Genomic DNA, 11,967 nt, shown 5'->3' on the forward strand with positions numbered 1-11,967 from the left:
TATCAAAAGGACCGTCCACAGCCCTAGCTGATGAGGTAGCTGGAGCAAGAAATGCTTGATCTGAGTTGTCTTCTTTTTCCCCTTTTATTTTTGTGTTTGAGGATTCCCACTATGTATCTCACCACATTATCCTGGAAGGATTCTAATTTCAACAAATGCATAAATAAAAACCATTGAATTTTTTTAAAAAAATGTTCAAGAATGAGAAAAGACAATTCTAGTTATACTTTTCTGACATGTAAAATGACAAAACCAGAGTCACAAGGGATAAATGTAAAAGAATTGGGTTTTGAATGTCCACAGATTTCTAAAACTAAGCTATGCCTTCTCATCTGTTTGAAACCTTTAGCAATTGGGAAAAAAATAACTATAATCTAAAAAATTTTGAACTTTGAATTTAAAGGTAGGTTTTTCTCCCTCAGTGTAGATAGAACTGTTTTAAGCTGTTGAGGAACTGAGTAGCCTTTCGAAGGTCTTTTTAGGTCGGCCAGCAGCCAACCTAAAGGAGCAGCAATGCGGGCATGAGCTGTTGACCTGGGGTCACTCACTACCTACTTCTTCACACCTTCCTTCTCTTTCCACCTCAGGTCTCTTTTTCTCCTTCTCTTCTGTACTCTACTAAGTAACCAGAGCATGTTTAACTAGACTTAAACATCTATGTAAGAATACAGTTTGTTGTACTCTTGTTTATATTTTGAAAGCATGGAAGGAATGTTTTATATTAATTTAAAAAGAAAAAAGTTTAAACCAGAAGTTAAAATTTTTTCTCTGTCTCTGGGCTAGGGAAACTGAATGCCGAGGGAACTCTGTAATCTTTTTGGCAGTAGGATGGATTGGATCCATAATATAAATTAGGGTAAGACAAGAGGTACCACAAAGAAGTCAGGCCGAGCCCGTAAGAGCCACAGCCAAAGATTTTAAACAAACACATAGCCCAAAGCCAAGATGCTATTTCTACAACCTTTAGTATATATGTGAAGGGATGAAGTTAACTTGTGTGTTTGTGGATTTTTCATTTACTGCATATTTAAGATAAAATCACAATGTGAAGACACAAATCTAGTAGTTCAGATTTCCTTCCAGGTGGAACTGTTACTTTCATACACTACTACTCGGCAACCTCAGGGGGCAGTAGGGGGATGCTTTGGATCAGTCGGCTTCGTGCCTCACTGTGACAAGACTCTAGCAGAGTGTGGGCACAGGCAGGCCACAGGATGGCACAGCACCTCTGTACTTGGTCGGTCCCCTGGCAACCCAGTTAAAAAATATCCACTGGGAGGTAAGATGCTGGAATTCCAGAAATCATCTTAGTAAATCCAGAAAAATGGTAAATGAATTTGCCACCTCCGAGTCTGTATTAAGGCCGAGATAGGGTATTTATTTTCTTCTAAACCCTATCCATTATGCTAAATGAGCATTAAAAAAGCCACAGAACCCTCAAAAAGCACCTAGTTTAAACAAAGGCCCAGCACTAGTAATGATAAATACTGTTACCTTAAACATTATGTTTAATGACATCTGGTAGTGACCACACCCAGAAAAAAACTGAGTTAAGAATTTATTAAATTTACTTAAAGGATGCGAGCTGATATATAAGAGAACATTTAGAGTTATGTCAACATAAAAACAACAGCTGTGGTTACAAGTTGCACATGCAATTCACTGTGCAAAAGTGAAAATACAATACTCTTTCTAGACAAGCCTTCTATATGAAGTTAGATTACGTCGGGGTAAAACAGCAAGTGAACTTAAAAGGATTGCACTTACAATTAAATGGGACATAGGGTATAAATAGGAGACATACCTAATGCTACTCACTGTACTGTAGTACTAGCAAATTGCACACTTATTTTTAGAGTATATATATATATATATATATATATATATATACACTAAGACTAAAGAATTTTCAAATATCCACCTTTAAACTATCCCTTTATTTCTGACACATCACATTTTGATATTCATGTAACAGCATCTGAAGCATGTAGTTATCATTCTCAAAGCTTATGTTTAAGGGATAAAAGGTCTGTAACATCTATCACCATTGGCCTTAAATTCATTTTCATCATGATCAACTTTAAAGAACTGTGTAATGAAGTTTAACCCGTTTTAAGGAACTACTGACTACAAAAAGCCTTATTAAAAAATTTAGAAATAGGTAACAAAAGAGCTCATCCAGAGCTGCCTTTTTATTTTTAATGCAATGTATATTAGAATATAGTGGGAATACACATACAAGTAGCATATACAATGAAAAAAAAATAGATTAACCCAAAAGATATTACATTTAGCTTTGGAAAGTTTTGTTTTGATGGACATCTACATTCTGTTTATAAATAGCCTGAAAAGGAACAGCTACGAAGGACCAGTTTATAGAATTAGGCTGTAAGTTTGCTAGTTTAAAATTTCTTAAACCTAAATATCTTGCCATTTTATGGCTTCATATTCTTTTAATTTACAAAAAAGTGCAAAAAAATTTTTAAAGTAATCTTACCTGGGCAACAGAATCTAACACTACCTACAACAGAAAGCTATCCCAATATTTTTAAACAATTGAACTTTAAGTTTTATGTAGCTTATTATTTTGACATTTTACCCATTTCAACAAAAAAACTACTGAAACAAATGTGTGGTATAGAAATTTGCTCCTAACACCAAAGAGAAGAGGAGATTGGTGTGGAATATGATGAAATAGACTAGGAAGAGTTCTCTTACTTAATTTATAGTTGGTCAGTACATGCCAGTTAACAGAAATATTTTAGGGAATTCTACTATACAATTATTCTATTTCTAAATTTATGTCATGATTTTAACTAAACTATGTGAGTAGAAAAAAGACATCCTTTAAAATTTGATTTCTATTTATAGTGCTATTTTAGATGTTCCACTTTAAATTTGACTTTTCATAAATATGTTTTAAAAGTATATTTCAACTTCATTAACCCTTAACTTCACAATGAACTAGGGTCTTGGATGACTTCGTGTGTAAACAATCTCTCATCAGAGAAGGTTGACGTTAAACAACTAGGCCCAGAACGGATGTGAACACAAAGCGTGCGGATGACTCTGCCTTTCCCTTGCTTCTGCCCACACGCCGGGTATGCTCCCTAGGGCTGAATGATCCGTGTCAAAAAAGAATTAAACTTTTAGATTTTAGTGGGCTTGAAGTCTGATAGTTTTCCAACAGTTATTTAGCCTCATGCCTTTATGAAGGATGAGGGTAGGGTACCAAAGACACCAGTAACAATCAAATTACAATAACAACACAACATGTAACATATGCTTATTATTTTTTAAATCTTACAAGAGGGCAACTGCATCAAATTTTTGGATACTAGATATTTAATGAGTAGTTTATCCACTATCTTAAACATAGTCTAATTTTCACATAAATTAACTGGATTTGTTTCTGGGCCTACCTAAAATATAATTTACGTATATCAAGACAGATTATTCTAAGATATGCCTTATGGAAGTAATTTTGTACTTAAGTTTCATGACTGCTTTTCTCTTTGGGGCAAAGATGTATATTACATAAATATATTTATTTCCTGAATGAATTTTTGCACAGTAACTATATCCATTTAATATGCATGCCTAAAGTGCTTTTGTGGCTAGGGGGCATTCACTGACTGCACCATGTTCTATACAAGTTTCAACATACAAATTTGCTTATATGCTGTCCTTTCTTAAATAACTATTTGTTCTGATTTCCATAGATCATGAGTTCACGTTTTATAACTGCCCACCTCCCGTGTACAATCTCCACACTAAAATGTTCTTCGCAACACTGCTATTTGTTAGGAGGAAGGTTAGAGCTAAACATGGTTATAACAACATGACTACTTATTTTGAGGAAATGAAAAATGTAATAGATATAAATTTGTTGACATTTAGCAAGATAAATCTTGTCCTGATTTGGACCAGCCTTTGATGACCAACTTAAACGGTGGTAATGCTTATTACCTTGTAGTGTGTAGTGTGTGTGAGTTTGGGGTCTCTCTGTTCCAACTTGACCTCTGTGCCTAATTTTCCTCAACTACTACTAATTCTGACATTCTACCAATCTCATGTTGGTTTTGCCTAAAGTAGAACAGGATCTATCAGAATAAAGCATCTGCTCTGTCTCGCAAAGACCATATATGAGAAAGAACTCTGAAAAGTATCAGGCAAGAATACAAGGGATAAATAACAGCAAGTCTAATGTGAACAATATTGAGAGAGTAATGAGTTGAATTACATCTCAACTGTAAATGTGTACTAATTTTTCTCAGCCTTTTATTCTTCAATAACCTCTACAAACTATTTTAAGTTGGCTTGGTTTCTGTAACTTAAATATGACAGAAAAACAACACAAACTTACTTGACAGCAGTTGTCAACCACATGACAATTTCTTCTTATTTACTCAGCTCCTAGTTTTAGCCCCTGCCTCCCTGTCAAACGTGGTGGGTAGGGAATAACATAAATGCAAAAGTGAGTTTAGTGCTAAACTCTGGAAGCCCAATTCACTTTTCCCCTGACGAACAGAACATGTGGGAAGAGGTTTAAAATATTCCTAAATCATCATGTAGAACTAAGTTCCACCTACCTCAAAACTGGCAGACATTAAAATACTATCCCTTCATTAAGTGCCTCTACAATAAGGATATTTGCTAACTGTGATATTTCCTAAGATCAATATGTACATTTTGGGGGCGGTGCTTTGTTTGTTTTGGTGAGTATTGCCCAAGTCCTCTAACTTGTTAGTCTGCTTCAAACACCTACTAGAAAGAAAGAAAAAACTCAGTCTTGGCCTACTTAAAAACAAAGCATATTCAATCAAAACACATTTTAAGGTGAAGACATACTGTGTAAAGTGCTTCATCAACCAAATTCTCTGACGTCTTAACAAGAAAGGTCAATAATATTTATATACATGTATAGAAAAGTGTTAACAATTTAAGCCTTTATAAATGGCAAAGAATTTTTTAAATGTTTAGGATAGTTCATCGCATTCATTCCTAGCTCTTATCTGGACCCTCTGCTGAGTTTGTGAAATGGATCTTCAGAGGTTGTCAATAGTGACAGAAAGCAAATGTTTGAAAATTTACTTAATTATTGTCTAATATTCAAAAATTAATATTTTTAGTTTGCCAAGTTAAAACTCCAGAATTCCTTTTCTCCAGTAACTGGCAGCATCATTACCAACGGACGAGAACTAATATTTTATATGTCGGTATGATTATAAATGAGCCCAATTTTTTTCTTTTTTTGTCAGAAAACAAAAGCTGGGCTCATATTAGTTGTACCATCTGGACTCTTTTTAAATTATGTTGTCACTTGAAGTAGAGGGTCTAGACCTTGCTCCTCTAATTTTTATGCTAATTCTCCCCAAGATTTGATATTTGATGACTATTCTCATTAAAATCAGTATAGCCGTGCTCACTAAGTTTACCACTGCTTTTAATTTAAATACCCTCTGTTTTCTAGATGGCAAAACAAAAAGTTTCACTTTATAAATTTCAGACAAGCTTTTGTTTTTCTTCAGTGCAAACATCCTGAAACAGCACAAAGTCATTCAGCTATTTGGAGGATGAAGTCAGTTTATGTAGTGCTTAAAGTCAAATCCCAGATATTCTGGAATGGAAACAGCCCACATGGGAGGACAGTACCTTCTTGTCCTTAAGGGCAAATGATCATCTTCAGTGAGTGAAGATCTGAAATCACAGATAAAATATTTTTAGCTTTACTTTACAGGTACTTCCAAAGTTGTAACAGGAGTTAGTCCTTCACTGAGGCATGTAGCCACCTCGTCTTACAGTCTGTGGTAAGTAACTTTTAGGCATTCCTTCATCAATTGCAGCCTCCATCCCAACTGTTTCAAATCTCACTACTTGTCCCTCAGTGACTGGACCAAAAGCATCTGCTGCAGGAACTTCCTGAAACATTTTCATTTGCCCAGATCCATAGGGCTGTGAAATATGATCTGAAATCTGTTGCTGTTTAAGTCTAACAAAATCTTCTTCATTGACTGATGAAACTTGCTTTGAACTTTCAAAATGCGAAATATCTGGACTGGTTTCATGTTGACTGCAGTTTTGTTTGAAATACTGTTGCCTGGGCAAAATGCCTTCACTGCCATCTACATTATCTACCAGCTGTAGATCTTCTGGCCGTTCTTCGGAATCTAACAAGGGCTGGGTGGACTCGGATCTTGAGAAGACTTGGACCGATGGCACCTGGTGTCTGTAGCCACTATGTACCACAGTGGAATACTGGACAGTGCTCGAAGTGTTCTGTGCAGATTCATTTTCATCACTGCTAGAAATGCTTGGCCTAGAAGATGACATGCATGAAGACCCTCCAATACCACTGCTGTGTCCTTCAGTATTAATTTTTTCCTTCTTGAATAGGTCCAGTGATTTTAGATCTTCGGGGAAAGGCTTTTTGTCATTTGCTTCTATTTCCACAACGCTTACATCAGTGAAATTGCCATCTGGATACATATGATCTTTTGAATTAAAATGCTAAGAAAGAGAGAAAATGAATTATTACCTATGGTGCATGTTTATTTAGAAACTCTGAAATAACTACATATAACATATTAGTTAAAGCCACAGCGTAATGAATCTCTGAAACTTCTCAGTAACTTGTAATGGTGCAGAGATAATCTGTATATCACTAACTAACTAAATCACATGAATCACGGATATTGTGAAATGATTCTAAAAAGTGTGAATTAGGCAGTATTTCCTCAGAATTCTAAATCAATATTGTGGGTATTACATTTTGATAAACTTAAAGGTTTAGAAATAAAATTTCATATTTCATGCCTAGTCTGGGCAGCCTAGGATTAACTGGATAGAAAAATGAGGAAAACATTAAATCAAACTCAAATGACTGAAGTTTCATAGGATATACATTTCAATCTGTTAATCTAAAATTAAAGGACTGTCAGAAGATAATAAGTACAAATCATTTCCTCTTTAGGGAAGTTCAAGGAATTTACTGTAGGCTTCCAGAAGCCATTTAATAATGTTAAAAATGGTAGATTTAAAATTTTATTTTAATATATAATCTAAAATGCTTGCCTTACAACAGAATTATCACATAGCAGCATTAAAACATAGTAGGTTTTCAACTTACAAGTTCAATCAAATATTTTTAATGTATACTAAATAGAATTGGGAATATAAAGACAAATATGCTATGGTGATAATAAACTTCTAGAATACATAAATATTATTTTAAATTTTGACTAAAATTCTCATTTATGTACTATTTTCATCTATTTTTTGATTCAGTCTGATTATCTTTTGCTTGAACTCTACAATATATCCTAATATGCTTGTGTATTACAAGTAAGTCAGAAATATTTTATCTTACCCTTGGAGGTGTGTGAGGTGACCACTGGGCAATATGACTCTTTGAAGGATCTGGAACATTAGGCCAGATGTGTTTCTTAATTCTGGAGAGAAAAGAAATATCGCATATGTAGAACCACATGTAATAAACAATGAATAGTCCCTATTTCTAAACATTATCATCCAAGAATCTTAAGAATCAAACCAATTAACTAAAAAATACCTACTGTATCCCAAAGCTAATAAAAACGTTATTTTTCTTGTAACCAATAGAAAAAGAAATACTGCTACAAATGCATAAGGATCTTAATCTTTATCCTTAAAGAAAAAGTGTCTGTTTATAAGACTAAAGCTGGTAATCAGTATTCAATTTTTAAAAATCTCTGAAATTAAATTCTGCAATAAAAACCACTTAAAAGGCTTCCCTGGTGGGGCAGCAGTTATCAATCTGCCTGCCAACGCAGGGGACATGGGTTTGAGCCCTGGTCTGAGAAGATCCCACATGCTGCGGAGCAACTAAGTTGGTGTGCCACAACTACAGAGCCTGTGCTCTAGAGCCCAGGAGCCACAACTACTCAAGTCTGTGTGCCTAGAGCCCGTGCTCCACAACAAGAGAAGCCACCGCAATGAGAAGCCCATGCATTGCAACGAAGAGTAGCCCCTGCTCGCAACTAGAGAAAGCCTGCACGCAGCAACGAAGACCCAAGGCAGCCAAAAATATATAAAATAAATAAATTAAACAACAACAACACTTAAAAACTTTAGCCAGGGTCACAAAAAATTGTGGTATACCTTCTCTCCCCAAAACAAAAACCCAAAAATGTTCAATTTTCACATTGGCACAAGATAAAATAAATTTGATTTTTCACAAGGAAGAAAAGGCTAACAATGAATTCAGGATATCCCCCGTCATCAAAAACCTATTTAAATATGTTTACCTTAATACAGTCCCTAGCCCAACATTAGAGGTCCATAGTGTACACAGGTACACAGGAAATGAGTCATCTTGAGAATAAATTCAAATAAAGATGAGTAATAAGATCCTAACAGACTGTCCCGCAGGAACAACTATGAAATCTGGACATAATATAAAAAGCAATGAAGTTAACAACCTAAATGAACTGACCAACCAAATAAAAAAAAAAAAAAAAAGGATGAATCCCTTGTAAGACACCAATTACCAAAACAGATTGAAAAAGAAAACTTCAATAGCCCTATACTTGTAAGAAATTCAATTTTTAATTAAAAACCTCCCCACATAGAAAATAGCAGGCCCAGATGGCTTCATTTGTGAATTCTATCAAACATTTAAAGAGGAAATAATACCAACCCTACACACTCTCCCAGCAAACAGAGGTAATATGTCCTGAGGCCATTCATTTTATGAGATAATGAGTATTACCCTGAAACCAAAACTACACAATGACACCACAAAAAGGACAAACCAGTATCAATCATGAACATAAAAATGCAAAAATTATTAACACACTGAATCTAGCAAAATCCAAGGAATGCAAGGTATAACACCTGAAAATCAATGAATAAAATTCATATTTATGAAAGAAAGAAAAATCATAAGCTCATCTCAACAGATGCAGAAAAAGCATTTGACAAAATTCAATACCCATTCATGACAAAAACTCTTAGCAAAACATAAATATAAGAATTTCCTCAACTTACAGCTAACATAACATGCAATGGTGTAAGACTGAATGCTTTTTCGCCTAAGATCGGGAATAATGGAAAGATGTTGGCTCTAACCACTTCTATTCAACATAGTACTGAAAGTCTTAGCCAGTACAATAATGAAAAGAACTAAAAGTATAAAGACATACTTGCAGGCAGCATGACTGTGCATGTAGAAAATCCAAAAAGTGACTAAATTAATTTATGAAGATCTCAGTATACAAGACCAATATATTTACAAGATCAATTGCACTTTTCAATATACTAGCAATGAACAATTAGAAAATAAAAAATTTTAAATTCTATTTATAATAGCACACACACAAAAAACAGGAAGGAATAAATTTAACATAAGATGTTCAAGGCCTGAAAACCTACCAAACATTGCAAAAGGAACCAAGATAAGTATAGAGATATACCACGTTCACATACTGAAAGATTTATTTGACTCATGAACATGTGAACTCATGTTCAGATTGCATTTTACCCTAAATTGATGGACAGATTCAATAACATTCCAATAAAAACTCTAGCAGATTTTTAAAGGAAATTTATAAGCTGATATTAAAATTTATATGAAAAGGCAAAGAAAGAATCTAGCAAAAATAATTTTGAAAAAAAATATTGGAGGACTTCTACCACCTGGTCTCAAAACTTACTATAGAGCTATAATAAATCAAGACCACGTGTTATCAGGATGAACAGACATATAGAACAATGGAACAGTACTGAGAGTCCACAAATAGATCCAGACTTATATGGATAATTGATTTTGGCAAAGGTTCAAGGTAATTCAATAGGAAAAGATAGCCTTTTCAATAAATGATGCTGGGAATAACTAGATATCTATGGAAAAAAACTTTGACCCTGACTTCACAACATGCACAAAAATTTATTCTAAATAGATCACAGCACAGAGCTAAAATGATTAAACTTCTAGAGGAAAATATAGGAGAACATATTTGTGACACTGGGTTAGGCAAAGATTTCTTAAACAGGACATAAAAAGCAAGAAACATTAAAAATAAAAACCCTGATAAAATGGACTTGATCAAAATTAAACTTTTGCTTTTCTAAACTTTTGCTTTTCTAAAGTCACAGTTAAGAGAATAAAAAGGCAAACCTCAGTTCAGAATTTGCAAAACATATATTTGACAAAAAGTTTGTAACCAGATATATAAAGAACTCTTAAACCTTAATATTAACAAGACAAATAACTCATTTAAAAATGGGCAAAAGATTTCAAAAGACACACCACAAAAGAAGATGTATAGGTAGCACATGAAAAGATCTATTACTAGTTATCAGGGAAACAGAAGTTACAACCACAATGAGATAGCACTATAAACCCATGAGAAAGAATAGCTAAAATTAAAAACCTTGTCAGTACCAAGAATTGGGGATGATATGGAATAAATGGAACTCTCACATTGCTTGTAGGAATACAAGATGGTACAAACACTTTGGAAAACAGTTTGACAGCTTCTTATAAAGTTAAATATGCACTTACCGTATGACGCAGCAATCCCACTACTAAGTATTTTACTCAAGATAAATGATAATATATCGTCACACAAAGATCTGTATGTGAATGTTCGTACAACACATACATGTTTTAGCTATTCATAATAGCCAAAAATCAAAGAAACAACCTAAACTTTCATAATAGATGTACAGGTGAACAAATTTTGATATCTCTATACTATAGAATACTATTCAGCAATAAAAAGAAAAATAGTATATGCAACAACATGGATGAATCTCAAAAATATGTCAAGTGAAAGACATCAAACACAAAAAATAACACGTTGTTTGATTCCATATATGTGATATCCTAGAAAAGGTAAAACGGCAACCAGAGAAAGTAGATCAGTGATTGCTGGGGCCAGGGGCTGAGGGAGAGGACAGAGTACAAAACAGAATGAAGAAACTTTTTAGAGTGATGGAAATGTTCTCTATCTTGAGTGTGGTGGTAGTTATACATCTATATACAGTTACAAAAATTCATTAAACTGTACACTTAAGATGGATGAATTTCATTGCATGTAAATTATAGATCAATAAAGGTGGGGAAAATGCAAAAATATGAATATAGGTACTTACAGGTCTCGCTTATTAAAGCAGAATAATACTCCCAAAAGGGTTGTCAATAGGAATGCTAAACAAACAGGTACAACAATAGCTTCAATTTCTCCTTGAGCTAAAAAAACAGAAAGGGGAAAGAAAGAAAATAACTGTTGACACATATGCTAAAGAGAAATAATGCAACTTCCCAACCAGATTACTGTTGAAAAGATGAAATACCATCCTAATATTTTTTTACAACCTTTTCAAACTTAAAGGTGTTTCTCTCCCCCCTCCCTTCCCCCTTGGTAAATCATATCCTAGCTACTTACACCTTACACAGTAACCTGACCACAGAGTATGCATAAAATATATGTTGGCTGGGGGAATACATTGATTAGTTCAGTTTATTGGATAGATTATCTACCTGGTAAGAGCTTTCAAACCTATTTATTACATTTATGGTCTGCACTCAGCAGAATCTTAGCAAAAGCTTATCTTTGAGTTCTAGAACTACTGGGTGGAATTGGAAAAGCTTTTTCTTTTTAAAAATTAATTAATTAATTAATTTTTGGCTGCGATGGGTCTTTGTTGTTGCATGCTGGCTTCCTCTAGTTGCGGTGAGCGGGGGCTGCTCTTTGTTGCAGTGTGCAGGCTTCTCGTTGTGGTGGCTTCTCCTGTTGCAGAGCATGGGCTCTAGGCATGCAGGCTTCAGTAGTTGTGGCACGCCGGCTCTAGAGCACAGGCTCAGTAGTTGTGGCGCACGGGCTTCGCTGCTCTGCGGCATGTGCGATCTTCCTGGACCAGGGATCGAACCTGTGTCCCCTGCATTGGCAGGCGGATTCTTAACCACTGCGCCACCAGGGAAGT

The 11,967-nt window shown here is 34.7% G+C and overlaps 1 protein-coding gene across 2 annotated transcripts in view; it reads right to left on the minus strand.

Moving 5' to 3' along the window:
- Positions 1 to 1,545: 1,545 nt before the first annotated feature.
- Positions 1,546 to 11,967, minus strand: part of IL6ST (interleukin 6 cytokine family signal transducer) — a 53,891-nt gene continuing 43,469 nt past the window's right edge. For both annotated transcript variants that reach the window (XM_007112811.4, XM_055086562.1), the window contains 3 exons: positions 11,137 to 11,233; positions 7,370 to 7,451; positions 1,546 to 6,510 (listed from right to left, as the gene is read on the minus strand). In XM_007112811.4, coding sequence (XP_007112873.1) covers positions 5,773 to 6,510; positions 7,370 to 7,451; positions 11,137 to 11,233 — 917 coding nt within the window. In that variant the 3' untranslated portion in view covers positions 1,546 to 5,772. The remainder of the gene's footprint in view (positions 6,511 to 7,369; positions 7,452 to 11,136; positions 11,234 to 11,967) is intronic.

The sequence above is a fragment of the Physeter macrocephalus genome, chromosome 8 (assembly GCF_002837175.3).
Source record: "Physeter macrocephalus isolate SW-GA chromosome 8, ASM283717v5, whole genome shotgun sequence".
Lineage (NCBI taxonomy): Eukaryota > Metazoa > Chordata > Mammalia > Artiodactyla > Physeteridae > Physeter > Physeter macrocephalus.